The 13,176-nt window shown below is 43.8% G+C and overlaps 1 protein-coding gene across 4 annotated transcripts in view; it reads right to left on the reverse strand.

Annotated features, from left to right (window-relative positions):
• LOC109901918 (growth factor receptor-bound protein 10) overlaps positions 1-13,176 on the reverse strand; it is a 77,746-nt gene that overhangs the window by 9,876 nt on the left and 54,694 nt on the right. For 3 of the 4 annotated variants that reach the window (XM_031786906.1, XM_031786905.1, XM_031786907.1), the window contains exons 6-8: positions 4,179-4,335; positions 1,435-1,550; positions 788-862 (exon numbers count right to left, since the gene is read on the reverse strand). In XM_031786906.1, coding sequence (XP_031642766.1) covers positions 788-862; positions 1,435-1,550; positions 4,179-4,335 — 348 coding nt within the window. Of the gene's footprint in view, positions 1-787; positions 863-1,434; positions 1,551-4,178; positions 4,336-5,310; positions 5,584-13,176 lie in introns of those variants that run through there. The other variant, XM_031786908.1, reaches the window with a different exon arrangement.

The following is a 13,176-nucleotide window of genomic DNA, read 5'->3' on the forward strand; positions in this document are numbered from 1 at the left end:
GTGTGCCATTTCATTTGCTTCCCATTCTTAAGTTCCGCTTTTACGTCTTTCACTCCCGGCTCTGTACAACAGCTTCAAACAGCTGAAAATACATGAATATATTATTTTTGGTCAAAAGTTATTTTACAGTGGTTTAGACAGCACCCTGATTCTCTACATAATGACTGAAAGTAGGCTAACTATTAGAATTTTTGCAACCAGGAAATAGCATAGTGCACCTTTAAGTGATTCACTGTTTATGATCTGCCTTCACTGGATTCCTGGAACCGCCCCCAGCCTGCTCCTTCAATCTGACCATGTCAAGGATGGTATCATTTTAAAAGCTTTCTGCCATAGTGGATGGATTCCATTCATGGGCCTTTTAATAACGCTTTGTCACACTGCTACATTTGCAGGCTGAACATGTAAACTTCATTCCATTAGAGCCTCAGGTCTTTAAAGGCACCATGCAGCTGCGCTGTGCTGCCTGGCACAGGATGGGAGGATGTTGGCCTGATGCGCTGTGCTATAACATTCAGTACGTTCCTTTACTCTCCTCTCACAGTTGCTTCCCTTCAGAAGCTGTAATGTCTGTCTGTTTGTCTTTCTGTTAGGCACACCTGGCCTGCGTGTGCAGAGACACTCGTATGTCAACAGAACATCAAGTGTTACAGTCTGTTCTCTGACAAGACATGTACAAGGAGGTCAAAGGTGATATTTTTGAAGGAGATCAGACACAGTACACAACACAGACTGGAGTATCCAGTATGCTGAGGTAGTGGAGTCTTTACTGTTCTACGGCACATACCTGTAAAAGTTGAGATGGTGGGATTGCACCATTTGTTTCCTGGCACCATGCAACCATATGCTCGGGAAAGAAATTCTGTTGGTAAGTGTGAGACGAAAGCAGTCGTTTAGCAAGGAGGTTGTGGGTAAAAGGAAACTCAGAAGGATGGAGGTGGAACGCCAAGAGACATTAAATTAATCCCCCTTCTCAAATGAAAATGAAGAAAAACATTAAACAATAGTATTTGTCTCATAGCTTTTCAAACTAGTTTCAAACTGTTTCTTAAATAAGTATGTTTAGGGACAGTTTCCCGGACCCTGGTTTAGCCTAGTCTTTCTGAGTCCTGGACAGTTATAGCCACCAGTCTAACAGTATTATCACAATCTGTTAATTTTTCTGAGTGTGAGTGGGTACATTCCTATAAAGTGAGTGAAAGATGAGGCCCACTTGATTGTGAGAGTGTAGTAGGATTTTTCTGGGTAATATGCTAAATTTAACAAGCCCAACCAAACATTCTCCACTCATTTATGAAATGCATTGCTTGTAAACAAAAAATAAAATCCAGGCTGTTTAGCTTGATGTAACTGTTTACACATGTAGAGAATATAAATAGGACAAGGAAAAGCTCTGGGATTCCTTGGAAACAAACAAACAAAAAAACAACCTACCAAGGGATTTCTGAAGAATTCATATTTGGCATAGTTCTTCCTGAACAGAAATCTGCCCTCGCTAGTCATGGATGCCTGCACTTGTACCACTAGCTCATGGTCCTCCAAGCACCTCTCTGTAGAGAGAGAAAGAAGGAGCTAGTTACCAAATGGAAGCCTATAATAAGGACACAATATCACGTCTTTAACAAGAAAAAGAACAACATTGAAATAATTTTCATGTCCTGAACATTGGGTGTAGAGCAAACAATGAAAGAACGAGCAGTTCAGCCTATGAACTGGAATTTGGAATTGGGTTTACTTTCTGAATTGACCCCAACCCTGCTATAGTCCCGTCCCCCCCTGCCCGGCCCACTGACCCTGCCTAGACCACTGACCCTGCCTAGACCACTGACCCTGCCTGGCCCCTGCTCTCTCTGCAGGAACACATGTTTCACATCCAACTGTGGAAGCAGGATTCCTAAATAGATTTTGGCAGCAGGAAAGGAGACACTGGGGACTGGGGAGGAAGGGCCCAGGCTTTCTTGGACATGCAGTAATATACTCACACTCATTAAAAGGGAGAAAAAGAGGAAATAGACAATGTGGACGTTTTCAGAAACTATGTGGGTAGTATCATACTGATGTTGCAACCTGGTTGGATTCTAGTCCGCTTACATCCCAAAAAATGGAGAGTCAATCCAGTACCTTCTCTACCTTGCCTTTACTGAGGCTCTTTGGTGAGTCACTTCCTCTCTGACCATGAGTCAGTCAAGACCCTGACTCACTAGCTTAAAGTCTGTAGAGGTTATAACCCTTTGTGGGGGAAGCTGAGGGAGGGTCATTGGCCATTATTCTTATCAGCTATTCTATTCACCCGATGACTGACAGTGGCCTTCTCTCTCTCTCTCTCTCTTTCTTTCTTTCTCTAAGGAAACACCCCCACTGATTGTGGGGTTGTCTTTCAACTATCTCCCCTGGACTCCGCCATTCTGAAGAGAAGATACGACTCAATAATGAGTCGTAGCCTTCTTTATACCAGGGAGTCAGGGACTCCGTCTCCATTGTGGATCTGTGTCTCTCCCCGGTCTTTTCCAGTTTCCTCCTTAGCGAGGGGATTGGGAGCAAGGTTGGGAAAGCAACATATCTAATTGGCTGGATGTCATTCTTATACAACAAAGCCCATCTGGACAGGCCTGGTCAGATTAAGGAGCAGTTAGGAAGAGTGACCTTGCCTCTAGTAGACTGGACTCACCAAAGAGAGCCTGCCCTAGCTCCATTCAGGTGGCTTCTAAAGGTCAGATCAGCCCTGGTTCCTTTTACAACGAATGGAAGTTGTGTCCAAATGGCACCTTAAAGTGCAATATTGTGCCTTGTAGTTCACTATAAGAAAAGAGGGCCATTTGAGATGCATCCAGTCTGTAGAATTTTGCCATTGTAGAGGGATGATGTTATACTGGGTATCCCTACGCACTGACACCAAACCAATCAGAACAGATCATGTATTTTTAAGAGCTTTAGAGGCCTGTGCTTCAGATATGTAATATTGTTGTGTTCTAACCGCCATATAATGTTATTAGTTTGAAGATTTTCAAATATGCCATTTCCTTTGGACTATAATGTGCTCAGGATATCAAAAGGAAATTGACGTTTATGAGCAAATTCATTTTTTTTTAAACTTTCAAAACCTGGATAATTCAGACACACATATCAATATGAACTACACCCTCTTCACATATGCAACAATAAACCTAAATAATTACTGCATAAAATTGTTACCCTTTATGTTGTGCGTACATATTGGGTAGCCTATATTTCAGTGTTTAGGCCTAAACATTCCCAGAAATACAGTACTCTCATTTTACCCATCTGCTGTAATGAAGATATAAGCCCAGACACAACATGTGTTTTATAATTGCTCGTTCCTTAGGGGTTTGAAGTTTGGAGCATTCTGCTTCTCAGAACTCTTAACAAATCGCTGCAATGCCGCCACATTAAGCATCCTACGTCTTGACTTACACAACCTAATATCAATTCATCTAACATTCAGTGAGACTAGCGTTATCCTGTTCAGCTATGGTAAAAGCCCAAAGTAAAGTCCCTGTACAAATGTTGGCTAGATATACAGTAACTAGACAGAGCAAGGTACCTGTATGAGCCAGTGATCGCAATTCCTGGTCCAGAATTAGATAAAAGAACATCTCTAATCATATTATTACACGTGACCATATAATGGTACATTCTTATCTCTAACTGTAAGTGACCGTATATCCGTTCTCAGGTACGGTAACAAACTAAGGTTTGGGAGGGTGATGTCAGGAGGGTTCCCGGTCCTGCACTAAGAGCACGTTGTCTCAGACTACGTCGCAAATGGCACTCTATTCCCTACATAGTGAACTTCATCTAACAGGGCCCATAGCGCTCTGGTCAAAAGTAGTGTACTATATAAGGTGCCATATACACCAGACTCTGAAACCATCTAAAAGACTAAGAGCAGGCACAGACAGGCAGCTAATGACTGTTAACCAAAATAATGATATACAAGAGAAAATATAGGCTACAGATATAGGCTATCTATTATTTATGATGACTCTTGGTTTCCATAGCGAGACCTCTGTTGACTTTAACATGAGCAGGAGAACATGTTCATTATCCAGTTGGCTTCTCACAGAGCGAGGGCCGAGGGGGGAGGGAGCGCTAGGCTATGTCCTGCCAGCCAGCCTGCCCACCAGCCCACCCATCCAGCGCACCAGGTTGCCACTTACCTAGTCCGAGGAGAGGGTGATGCTCAACAAGTGCCCAACTGTTGTCGTCCACACAATGGCTTTTGTACACGAGGAGCTGGCAAAGATCTCTTGCAGTCATGTCGGCTGGTATTTCCACTACTTTCCCCATGCCGTCCTCGCTGAAAATGTTTATAATCTAAAAGAGGAAAGAAAAGGCCCTTTCATGTTAGAACTATTCCCAGACACAACCTCGTAGGCAGACAGACATAATTCAGATAGATGAGACGCATAGTTCAGGCGTAGACAGGCACAGTTTTACATAGAAAGCATAACTAGATAGCACAACATTTGCAATATAATACCAATTCACTTTCATTCATAACCATGCGTGTTTGATGAGCATCCCAGACATATACAATCCATTCTCAATGGCAGCGGTTTGTGGGAAAATATAGGTTCTAAAATCATAAAATGTGACACTCATCAGAATCATACTTCAAGCTTAAATACTAAGGGAACTCTTTTAGTCCTTCAATCCACACCACCTGCTTCCATAGAGATTACCCACTGACTGAAAGATACTGCATAGAAAGATTGTGTATAGAGATACATTATACTGTATAGAAAAATACTGTTATAGAACGATACAGTATAGAACAAGATACTGTATAGAAAGACACTGAAATAAACTATATAGAAAGATACTGTAAAGAGGAATATAGCACATTGATAGAAACAACAGATAAAGCCCTGATAAATCCCCCTCTGAGCACAGATCCTATTCCCTCTGGTTCCTCCAAAGAGATTTTAGTCGGAATTTAGCTTCCTTAGCCTTCCCACTTAGGCTACAGTACGCACCCTTTAAACATGATGCCTTATAAAAATACATTCTCATTCCTTCTCCAGCTATAACTTCAACAAATTCAAAGCCTTACAACAGAACATCATATCTTCTTTCGACAGGAAAGAAAAAAACGATTCCTCCTTTCAAGCTTCGATCCATTCTGAGCCTCTCACACATTCCCTCCTCGCTTGTCATATCTTACTTTTTTTTTTAAAGACAAATTATCTTCGACCTTTAAAGCAATTACTTTGACCCTCGCCTCAGCTAACCTTTGTCAGACTTCGGAGAAAAGGGGAAAAGCGGTTAAATATGTCTCTAGGAGCTTACCTCTACGGCCTGTAATAGGCAGCAGTCCGGAGAGCACGATGGCATTTTTGGAGTGAGCTGCCTCCGCACAGAACACACACAGATGAACAACCCTCTCCACAACTTGGTAGAAAAAAAGACTAGTACAGCACGGTTCCTTCCTCTCTGTCAGTGGCTGCCTGTTATGGTACCTGTCACATAATCTCCTCTCCTCTGCCTAGTGCAGGACAGAGCAAGCAGATGGCACTATTTCCAGTCCGGCTAGTTGACAACTTCCCTCTGCTTCTCTCACAAAGGGTTACAGCCATGGGCTTTTAGGTAGTGAATCAAACCACACTTCCTTAACCAATCATAGGCCCCGCTCAGGCTGATGTAATCATTCCCACACAGTCGCCTCTCTCTCTCTCTCACACACACACACACACACACACACACACACACACACACACACACACACACGCACACACACACACACAGACACAGTCAACTTTATCAGGCTGCAGCTCTGAATAGCTTTCAGATTCTTTTTGAGTAAAAGTGAAAATGATCATTTAAGTGGGTGTGGGGCAGAGCGAAAGAAGCCGTCGTTTTAACCTCCCAACATGTTCTGAAGTTTCAAGTGAGGGCTTGTTTCTTTTCTTTTTTCTATCTGTGGCTCAGCTTTGAACTTTGCAGTCAGAAATCTCTCTCACGACAGCGCAAGGCTCATTACGGGCTAAATGAAACAAACCTGAGTACTTGAACTTCTCGTTGGCCTCCCCTCGAGTCTAGCTTCATGCCAACATTCTTTCTCTCAAAAGAACAAAACACGGAAACTGAGTGTGTTCACTATTCGGCTCGCCCCCCACCCCCTTTTGTTTTACTTCCGATACTTAATACCCCACTGAAATAGTGAAAGAGAAAGAGAGCAGATACATAGAGACAGACAATAGTGAGAGAGGTGAGAGACTGAGGTGAGTGAGAGAGACAGTGAGGTGAGAGAGAGAACAATACAGTCAGTGGGGTATTAAGTATCTGAAGTAAAACAAAAGGGGGTGGGGGGCGAGCCGAATAGTGAAAACACTAAGTATGACAAAGGACTGACAAAGGCTCTGCCCCACCCCGTCTGGAGTAGACATTTAGCCAATGTCCTTTCAACCTCCTCTCATCTCAATGGGTCAATATCTATATACAAACACTATGCTGAAGGGAGAAGGAGGATAATGGGAGGTCTTAAATAACAGTTCCCTTCCTTCCAGTGTAGGAAGCAGGAAGCAGCCATAGTGGTCAGGGAGGATGATTTAGGGTTTCACTACTATTGCCACGTTCAAAACAACTGGGACCTCGAAACTAGGAAATCTCTGACTTCCGACTTCAGTGCGTTCAAGACAACTGGGAACTCCAAGTCAGCCTCTTTCTAGAACTCCGACATTCCGACCTGAAGATCACTGACGTCACGATTCGACCTCAATCTTTTTCCGAGTTTCCAGTTGTCTTGAAAGCACCATAAAGCCTTAAAGAGAGCAGGGCTGTGGCAGGGGAGGGGAGTATGACCAGACAGAGGAGGGTGGGAGGAAGGGAGATAGAGACAGAGAGAAGGGGACAGAGAGACAGAGAGCAAGAGTCCCATGCCAATAAAGTCCCTTAAATAGAAATTTAATCGAGAGAGGGAGAGAAAGTGCGAAAGAAGAAAGATACAGATAGGTAGAGAGGGGAAGAGATAGTGAGAGATAGGGGGAGAGAGAGAGGCAAAGAAAGAGACATAAGTAGAGGAAGAGTGTGAAAGAGGGAGAGCGGAGGGAGGGAGAGAAATAGTGAAAGAGAAAGAGAGCAGATACATAGAGACAGACAATAGTGAGAGAGGTGAGAGACTGAGGTGAGTGAGACAGTGAGGTGAGAGAGAGAACAAGACATATATAAAAAAAGAAGAGAAGAGAATGTTCTGTGATAGTAGTAAGTAAGGCTATGCATAGTGTACATGCCACTATACTAGACTTCCAGTTGTCACTGCAGCCACACCCCTCTCCTCATTGACTTAGCACTACCTCACTACTGGCTTGCCTGGTGAGTCAGTGGGGAAAACCCCATGTCACATACCTACCATGCTGTACTACAACAGGACACACTACCACTGCCAGCAGCTAACACTCCTTATGTGGAATGAGATAGCACAACCAGCACTATACCACTATGCCTATTACATCACTATTACATCGTATTATTATCCTAGAATACATACTGTACTGGATATTATGAGGAGAGGAGTCACGTGCTTTGACATGTGTGTAGAGGAGTTAACAAGTACACACTTCAGGGGGTAGAGAATTGGAGCACATGGTCCTAACTTAACCGAACAAGAGCAGGAACATTACCTCTCAACCTCTAACTGGAAAATGTTTCAATCCAACATTGCATCCCAATGTGATGAAAGGAACAGAAAGACATTCAAGTGAGTGATGAGGACTGAGGAGACACGGCACACTTCCTTGACCTACTCCACTTCTTTTTTTCTAAGAGAAAAGATGTCCTTGTGATAAAGAGAGAGAGGGAAAGAAAGAGCGAGAGGGATGGAGGGAGGTGAAAAAGAGAGAAGGGAAATGAAAGGAAGGGGAGGGAGAAAGAGAGAGGCAGAGAAGGAAAGAGAAAGACAGAGAGAGAGCGAGAGAGGGGGGGTGGGGGGGGGCGTGCTGGGTTGTCTTCCTGTTCTTTCTGAACACTATTCTCATTCAGTGGTGGGCCTCCAGGATGACTCAGGACTTGTGATGTAATTACCCAGGGACAAGCTGCTGAGAGCCCCAAGCTACACACACACAGGCAATGTCCCTCTTAAGCCACTCTCATTCTCTCACAAACAAACACACACACACACAAACGCATGCAATGTCACTCTTCAGCCACTCTCATTCATACACATTACAAGTGCATTAAAAGCACAACAATAACATCAGGGATGTGTTAACAATTCTAGATTACTGGTTATTACTGGTTACTAGCCTCTTAGGGATGATTAACCTCAGTCTACTATGGAGAAATCTATAAGGTTGTGGTGACACATCAGGTCCTCTCTGCTTATATCCCACACAGAAAAGAATGGTGAAGTAATAGAGGGTCACCAGTGAATAGGTTTTACCATGCTAAGTACTGTAAATGGTGCCATTTGGGATGCAGCCAATGAAGATGGCACTGATATCTCATTTGGGTCTTCAATAAGCAGGCTACAGTGGGGTAGTAGTGGTAATGCCATAGAATTAGAATGCGTAGAACATAGTGCACCCATGAGTTTACCATTGAAGTTGCCAAAGTCAGAGGTTCCAAGTCTATTCTGTTCATTCTATTTCTATGGGTAATTCCTCTGATGGAAACATCTGACCCGATCTCTTTGAGGCATTTTATATTTATTATAGCCTACTGTACCAGGCCATATAGCAACATTATATTGGCTATGACATAAGAAGCAAAGAGTAAGTGGTGGAACCAATTAAATAGGGCTGTGACGATACCAGTCTCTCAATATTTCCATGTCAAAAATGAAAACACGAAGCAGACCTGCTGTATGTAATAAATACATGCGACTCTGGATGTCTACACAAGGATTTTTGTTTTCAACATTAGGGCTGTTTCCTAAATAAGTTTGTATTTTGTTTCCTTGCCACGATACTGACGAGTATCGTGATACTGGTATCTTCCCGGACCTACAATTGAATACCTTTAGGCGTAAATCTTCTTCATAAGAAAACCCAGAGTTCAATTAAATCTCTAAGGAGGCAATTCTAAATCTAGTGCTTTTCTGTAGGCTAACTCCATTATCTCCGTAAATTATTAAAAACCAAAACCAAAGAAGTGGCTCTACTCTCTAATCCCCCAAAAGAACAGCCATTGATTAAACAGTGTTGGCTAGTGGTCGACTGAGTGGTGGTCTTGCCCCCTCTCTGCAACCCACTAACAAACCAGTCCCGTTTACAAGTACCTCTTTAATGAAGCCAAATGTACTGTGTGCTCTGTGTGGTCTCTGAACTGCAGTGGCCATTGACATCCACTAATGAGAATGTGAGACAAAACCTGGAATAAAGACAATAAAGACAAAGCTTGTCATGTCCTGAGCTTCACTCGCTGCCTGCAGCCGGCTGGCTTGGGGAGAAGTGCTGGGCTGAGTCGGCTCTGAAGGGAACGGCTGGCCCGGGGAGAAGTGCTGGGCTGAGTCGGCTCTGAAGGGAACGGCTGGCCCGGGGAGAAGTGCTGGGCTGAGTCGGCTCTGAAGGGAACGCTACGTAAATACTGCTGACTCATGAGGTGGACATGAACCGCTTCTTGTTGTAATATTTTTGTGTCAAATTAAGCAACCCCAAAGAGGGGATTTATCCAGGCTCACTATTGCAGAAAAATGACCAGAACATTGGCCAAGGACTAAAATGGGGACTTTCGGATGCACAATACCAAGTCATGTACAATGCACTCTCACTCCAAAGCAGTTAGTTAGTGAGCTAGGTACAGAACAATAAAACAACAGAATATATAATAATATGGATGATTTGGAAGGTTTTGAAGTACTATCGTGCACGTTTAGCAGATGCTGGGGCAGTTAAAACAGTACTTTTATACTTTCAGAAGTGGAGAGATGTGGATGAACTAACGCCATACTGTGGTTAACATCTAGGCCACAGTGACTACTCATCCCCATCGAACTCCCACATGCAAACCACCCAGCTCATGGCTGAAACTCAACCATATTCCAGTGATATAACGAATGTTAGCCATGGGAGTACAGAGTACAGTACAGGGCAGCCCAGCCAAAGGGCATGGTGAAACAAACTTCTCTCTTTGGAAAACAATGATTAGGTTCTAATATATGACTAACTCTGTATCTGTATATATATATATATATATATTTTATCTGGTGGTTCCAGATATCAGCACATGTTCCAAAAATTCTGAAAAGCTTGACTCATTAACTAAAATTCAACAAGCTACCATTATGGAACGCACTCCCAAAACCAAACAATCCCTCAGTTCCTTAGTCCCTTCAAACCAGAACAAACCACAAGCAAAAATACCCACAGTTGGTGTCTATATATAGATCAAATAGAGGCTGATCCATCAGCTCTGTGCATTCCTCTGGGAAGAATCCCCCGAGCGGAGCCTGAAGCTCCCATACCTCCTCCCTGCCACACACATCACATCAGCCCCAGCCTCCAACCCCAACAATCCCCTTTGAATGTCCGAGTTCTTTCTCCGCGGCTCCCTACTGAGATCAATCCAGAGAGGAGACAAACATTTCTCCAATAGGAGCAGACTGGTTAATTGCACAGCAGGGACCTGGGTAGCACCCTTTCAGGCCACCGCACCACAGATCATTGTCCCCTTACGGGACTCAGGGACTGCCATTGGGCACTTACAAAAGGATGACATCGTTCAACTACACAATAAAACCAGCCGCCCGCAAGCTGCACTCACTGTACTTCTACTTGCACTGGTCACCCAAGCTGTAAGGCCAGGCCAAGGCCAGCTAGCTGCTGGTGGCGCGCACACACAATATAATGCTCTACGCTGGTATAGGCCTACCTATTACAATACAAGAAGTCAGCAGCAGAGTTAGTTTATTAAAGGCGAGTGCTGAGAAACAGTGAGAGAGATTTGATTTCAGAGATTTAACATAGCTGTACATTGTGTTCCAGTATAATTAGGTGTTTCTGGAGAGAAGGCGAGATCAGGCCCCATTCCAATGGCGCTGCTCTGCTCTCTACTCTGGACTTAGTCATGACTGCTATTTGAATTAAGCATTTCCTCCAATGGTTGCCTTTTCAAAATTTAACAAGTTAGAGATGAATTGAATGTATATGCGGAGAGTGTGGGAGTATTGTTGCATCTCTTTTTTCCCTCCTCTCTCTGTGAACACTAGTTCCACTTGAGAGAAATCTGAGCTGCCCTACTTTCCTGTATGAGAGAGAGTTGAGAGAGGGAGAGGCAGAGAGAGATAGAGTTGAGAGAGAGGGAGGAAGAGAGACGGCAGGGTTATTACTGCATTGTCGGAACTAGAAGCACAAGCATTTCGCTACACTCGCATTAACATCTGCTAACCATGTGTATGTGACAAATAAAATTTGATTTGATTTGATTTTGAGAAAAGCAGAAAGTTGAGAGTGAGAGTTGAGAGTGAGAGAAGCTGCCCTCTTCTCAGTTTAGAGAGCAAGATAGTTGTGAGGGAGAGAGGCCTGCTCTGCCCTGCAGTGGAGGATTCCATGCAGTCTCCATGACCTACATGAGTCCAGCTGAAGCTTTGCGGGCCCGCTGAGACACTCTACTCGGGCCAGATGAACTAACAGCTTGCAGCAACACATTCCACCCTGTCAAGCCTCCATCCTGGACACAGAGCAGGGCAGTTCACATTCCCTCCAGTAAAGTCATGCAATGATGAATCAACTGGTCTTTTCTCACACGTTCAATATGGGCTAAACACACACTTCTATATATAGACGGCTATTGTATAATGTTCTCAGACTAAAACTGTGGCCCATGCAGGAACTTTGGGAACATATCCATGCTTGACAATGGTGAAAAACTATCCGTGTGTGTTTATTACAGACGATCACATTAAAATTCTGAAAATCATGGATTAATTTCCCCAAAGACGGAGTGAAATAGGTCATACTAACCATAACAAAACAGCAAATCTCTAAAACAGGGACACAATCAGGGACTGACATATGATAGAGCAGGGTTCCCAACTGGTGGCCCGGGCTACAGGCCCAATTCAAATCAAATGTTATTTGTCACATGCTTCCTGAACAACAGGTGTGGACTACTGAAACGCTTACTTACGGACCCTTCCCAACAAAGCAGAGAGAAAGAAAATAGTTAAACATGTAATAATAAAAGTAATAATAGATACATAATGAGTGAGGACTACCAGTACCAGTTGATGTGCAGGGGTACGAGGTAGATGTATACATACAGTGCATCCCTAGTTGATGTGCAGGGGTACGAGGTAAGAGGTAGATGTATACATACAGTGCATCCCTAGTTGATGTGCAGGGGTACGAGGGTAGATGTATACATACAGTGCATCCCTAGTTGATGTGCAGGGGTACGAGGTAGATGTATACATACAGTGCATCCCTAGTTGATGTGCAGGGGTACGAGGTAGATGTATACATACAGTGCATCCCTAGTTGATGTGCAGGGGTACGAGGGTAGATGTATACATACAGTGCATCCCTAGTTGATGTGCAGGGGTACGAGGTAGATGTATACATACAGTGCATCCCTAGTTGATGTGCAGGGGTACGAGGTAGATGTATACATACAGTGCATCCCTAGTTGATGTGCAGGGGTACGAGGTAGATGTATACATACAGTGCATCCCTAGTTGATGTGCAGGGGTACGAGGTAGATGTATACATACAGTGCATCCCTAGTTGATGTGCAGGGGTACGAGGTAGATGTATACATACAGTGCATCCCTAGTTGATGTGCAGGGGTACGAGGTAGATGTATACATACAGTGCATCCCTAGTTGATGTGCAGGGGTACGAGGTAAGAGGTAGATGTATACATACAGTGCATCCCTAGTTGATGTGCAGGGGTACGAGGTAGATGTACACATACAGTGCATCCCTAGTTGATGTGCAGGGGTACGAGGTAGATGTATACATACAGTGCATCCCTAGTTGATGTGCAGGGGTACGAGGTAGATGTATACATACAGTGCATCCCTAGTTGATGTGCAGGGGTACAAGGGAAGAGGTATATATGTACACATACAGTGCATCCCTAGTTGATGTGCAGGGGTACGAGGTAGATGTATACATACAGTGCATCCCTAGTTGATGTGCAGGGGTACAAGGTAGATGTATACATACAGTGCATCCCTAGTTGATGTGCAGGGGTACAAGGGAAGAGGTATATATGTAC

Source organism: Oncorhynchus kisutch, linkage group LG13 (assembly GCF_002021735.2).
Source record: "Oncorhynchus kisutch isolate 150728-3 linkage group LG13, Okis_V2, whole genome shotgun sequence".
Lineage (NCBI taxonomy): Eukaryota > Metazoa > Chordata > Actinopteri > Salmoniformes > Salmonidae > Oncorhynchus > Oncorhynchus kisutch.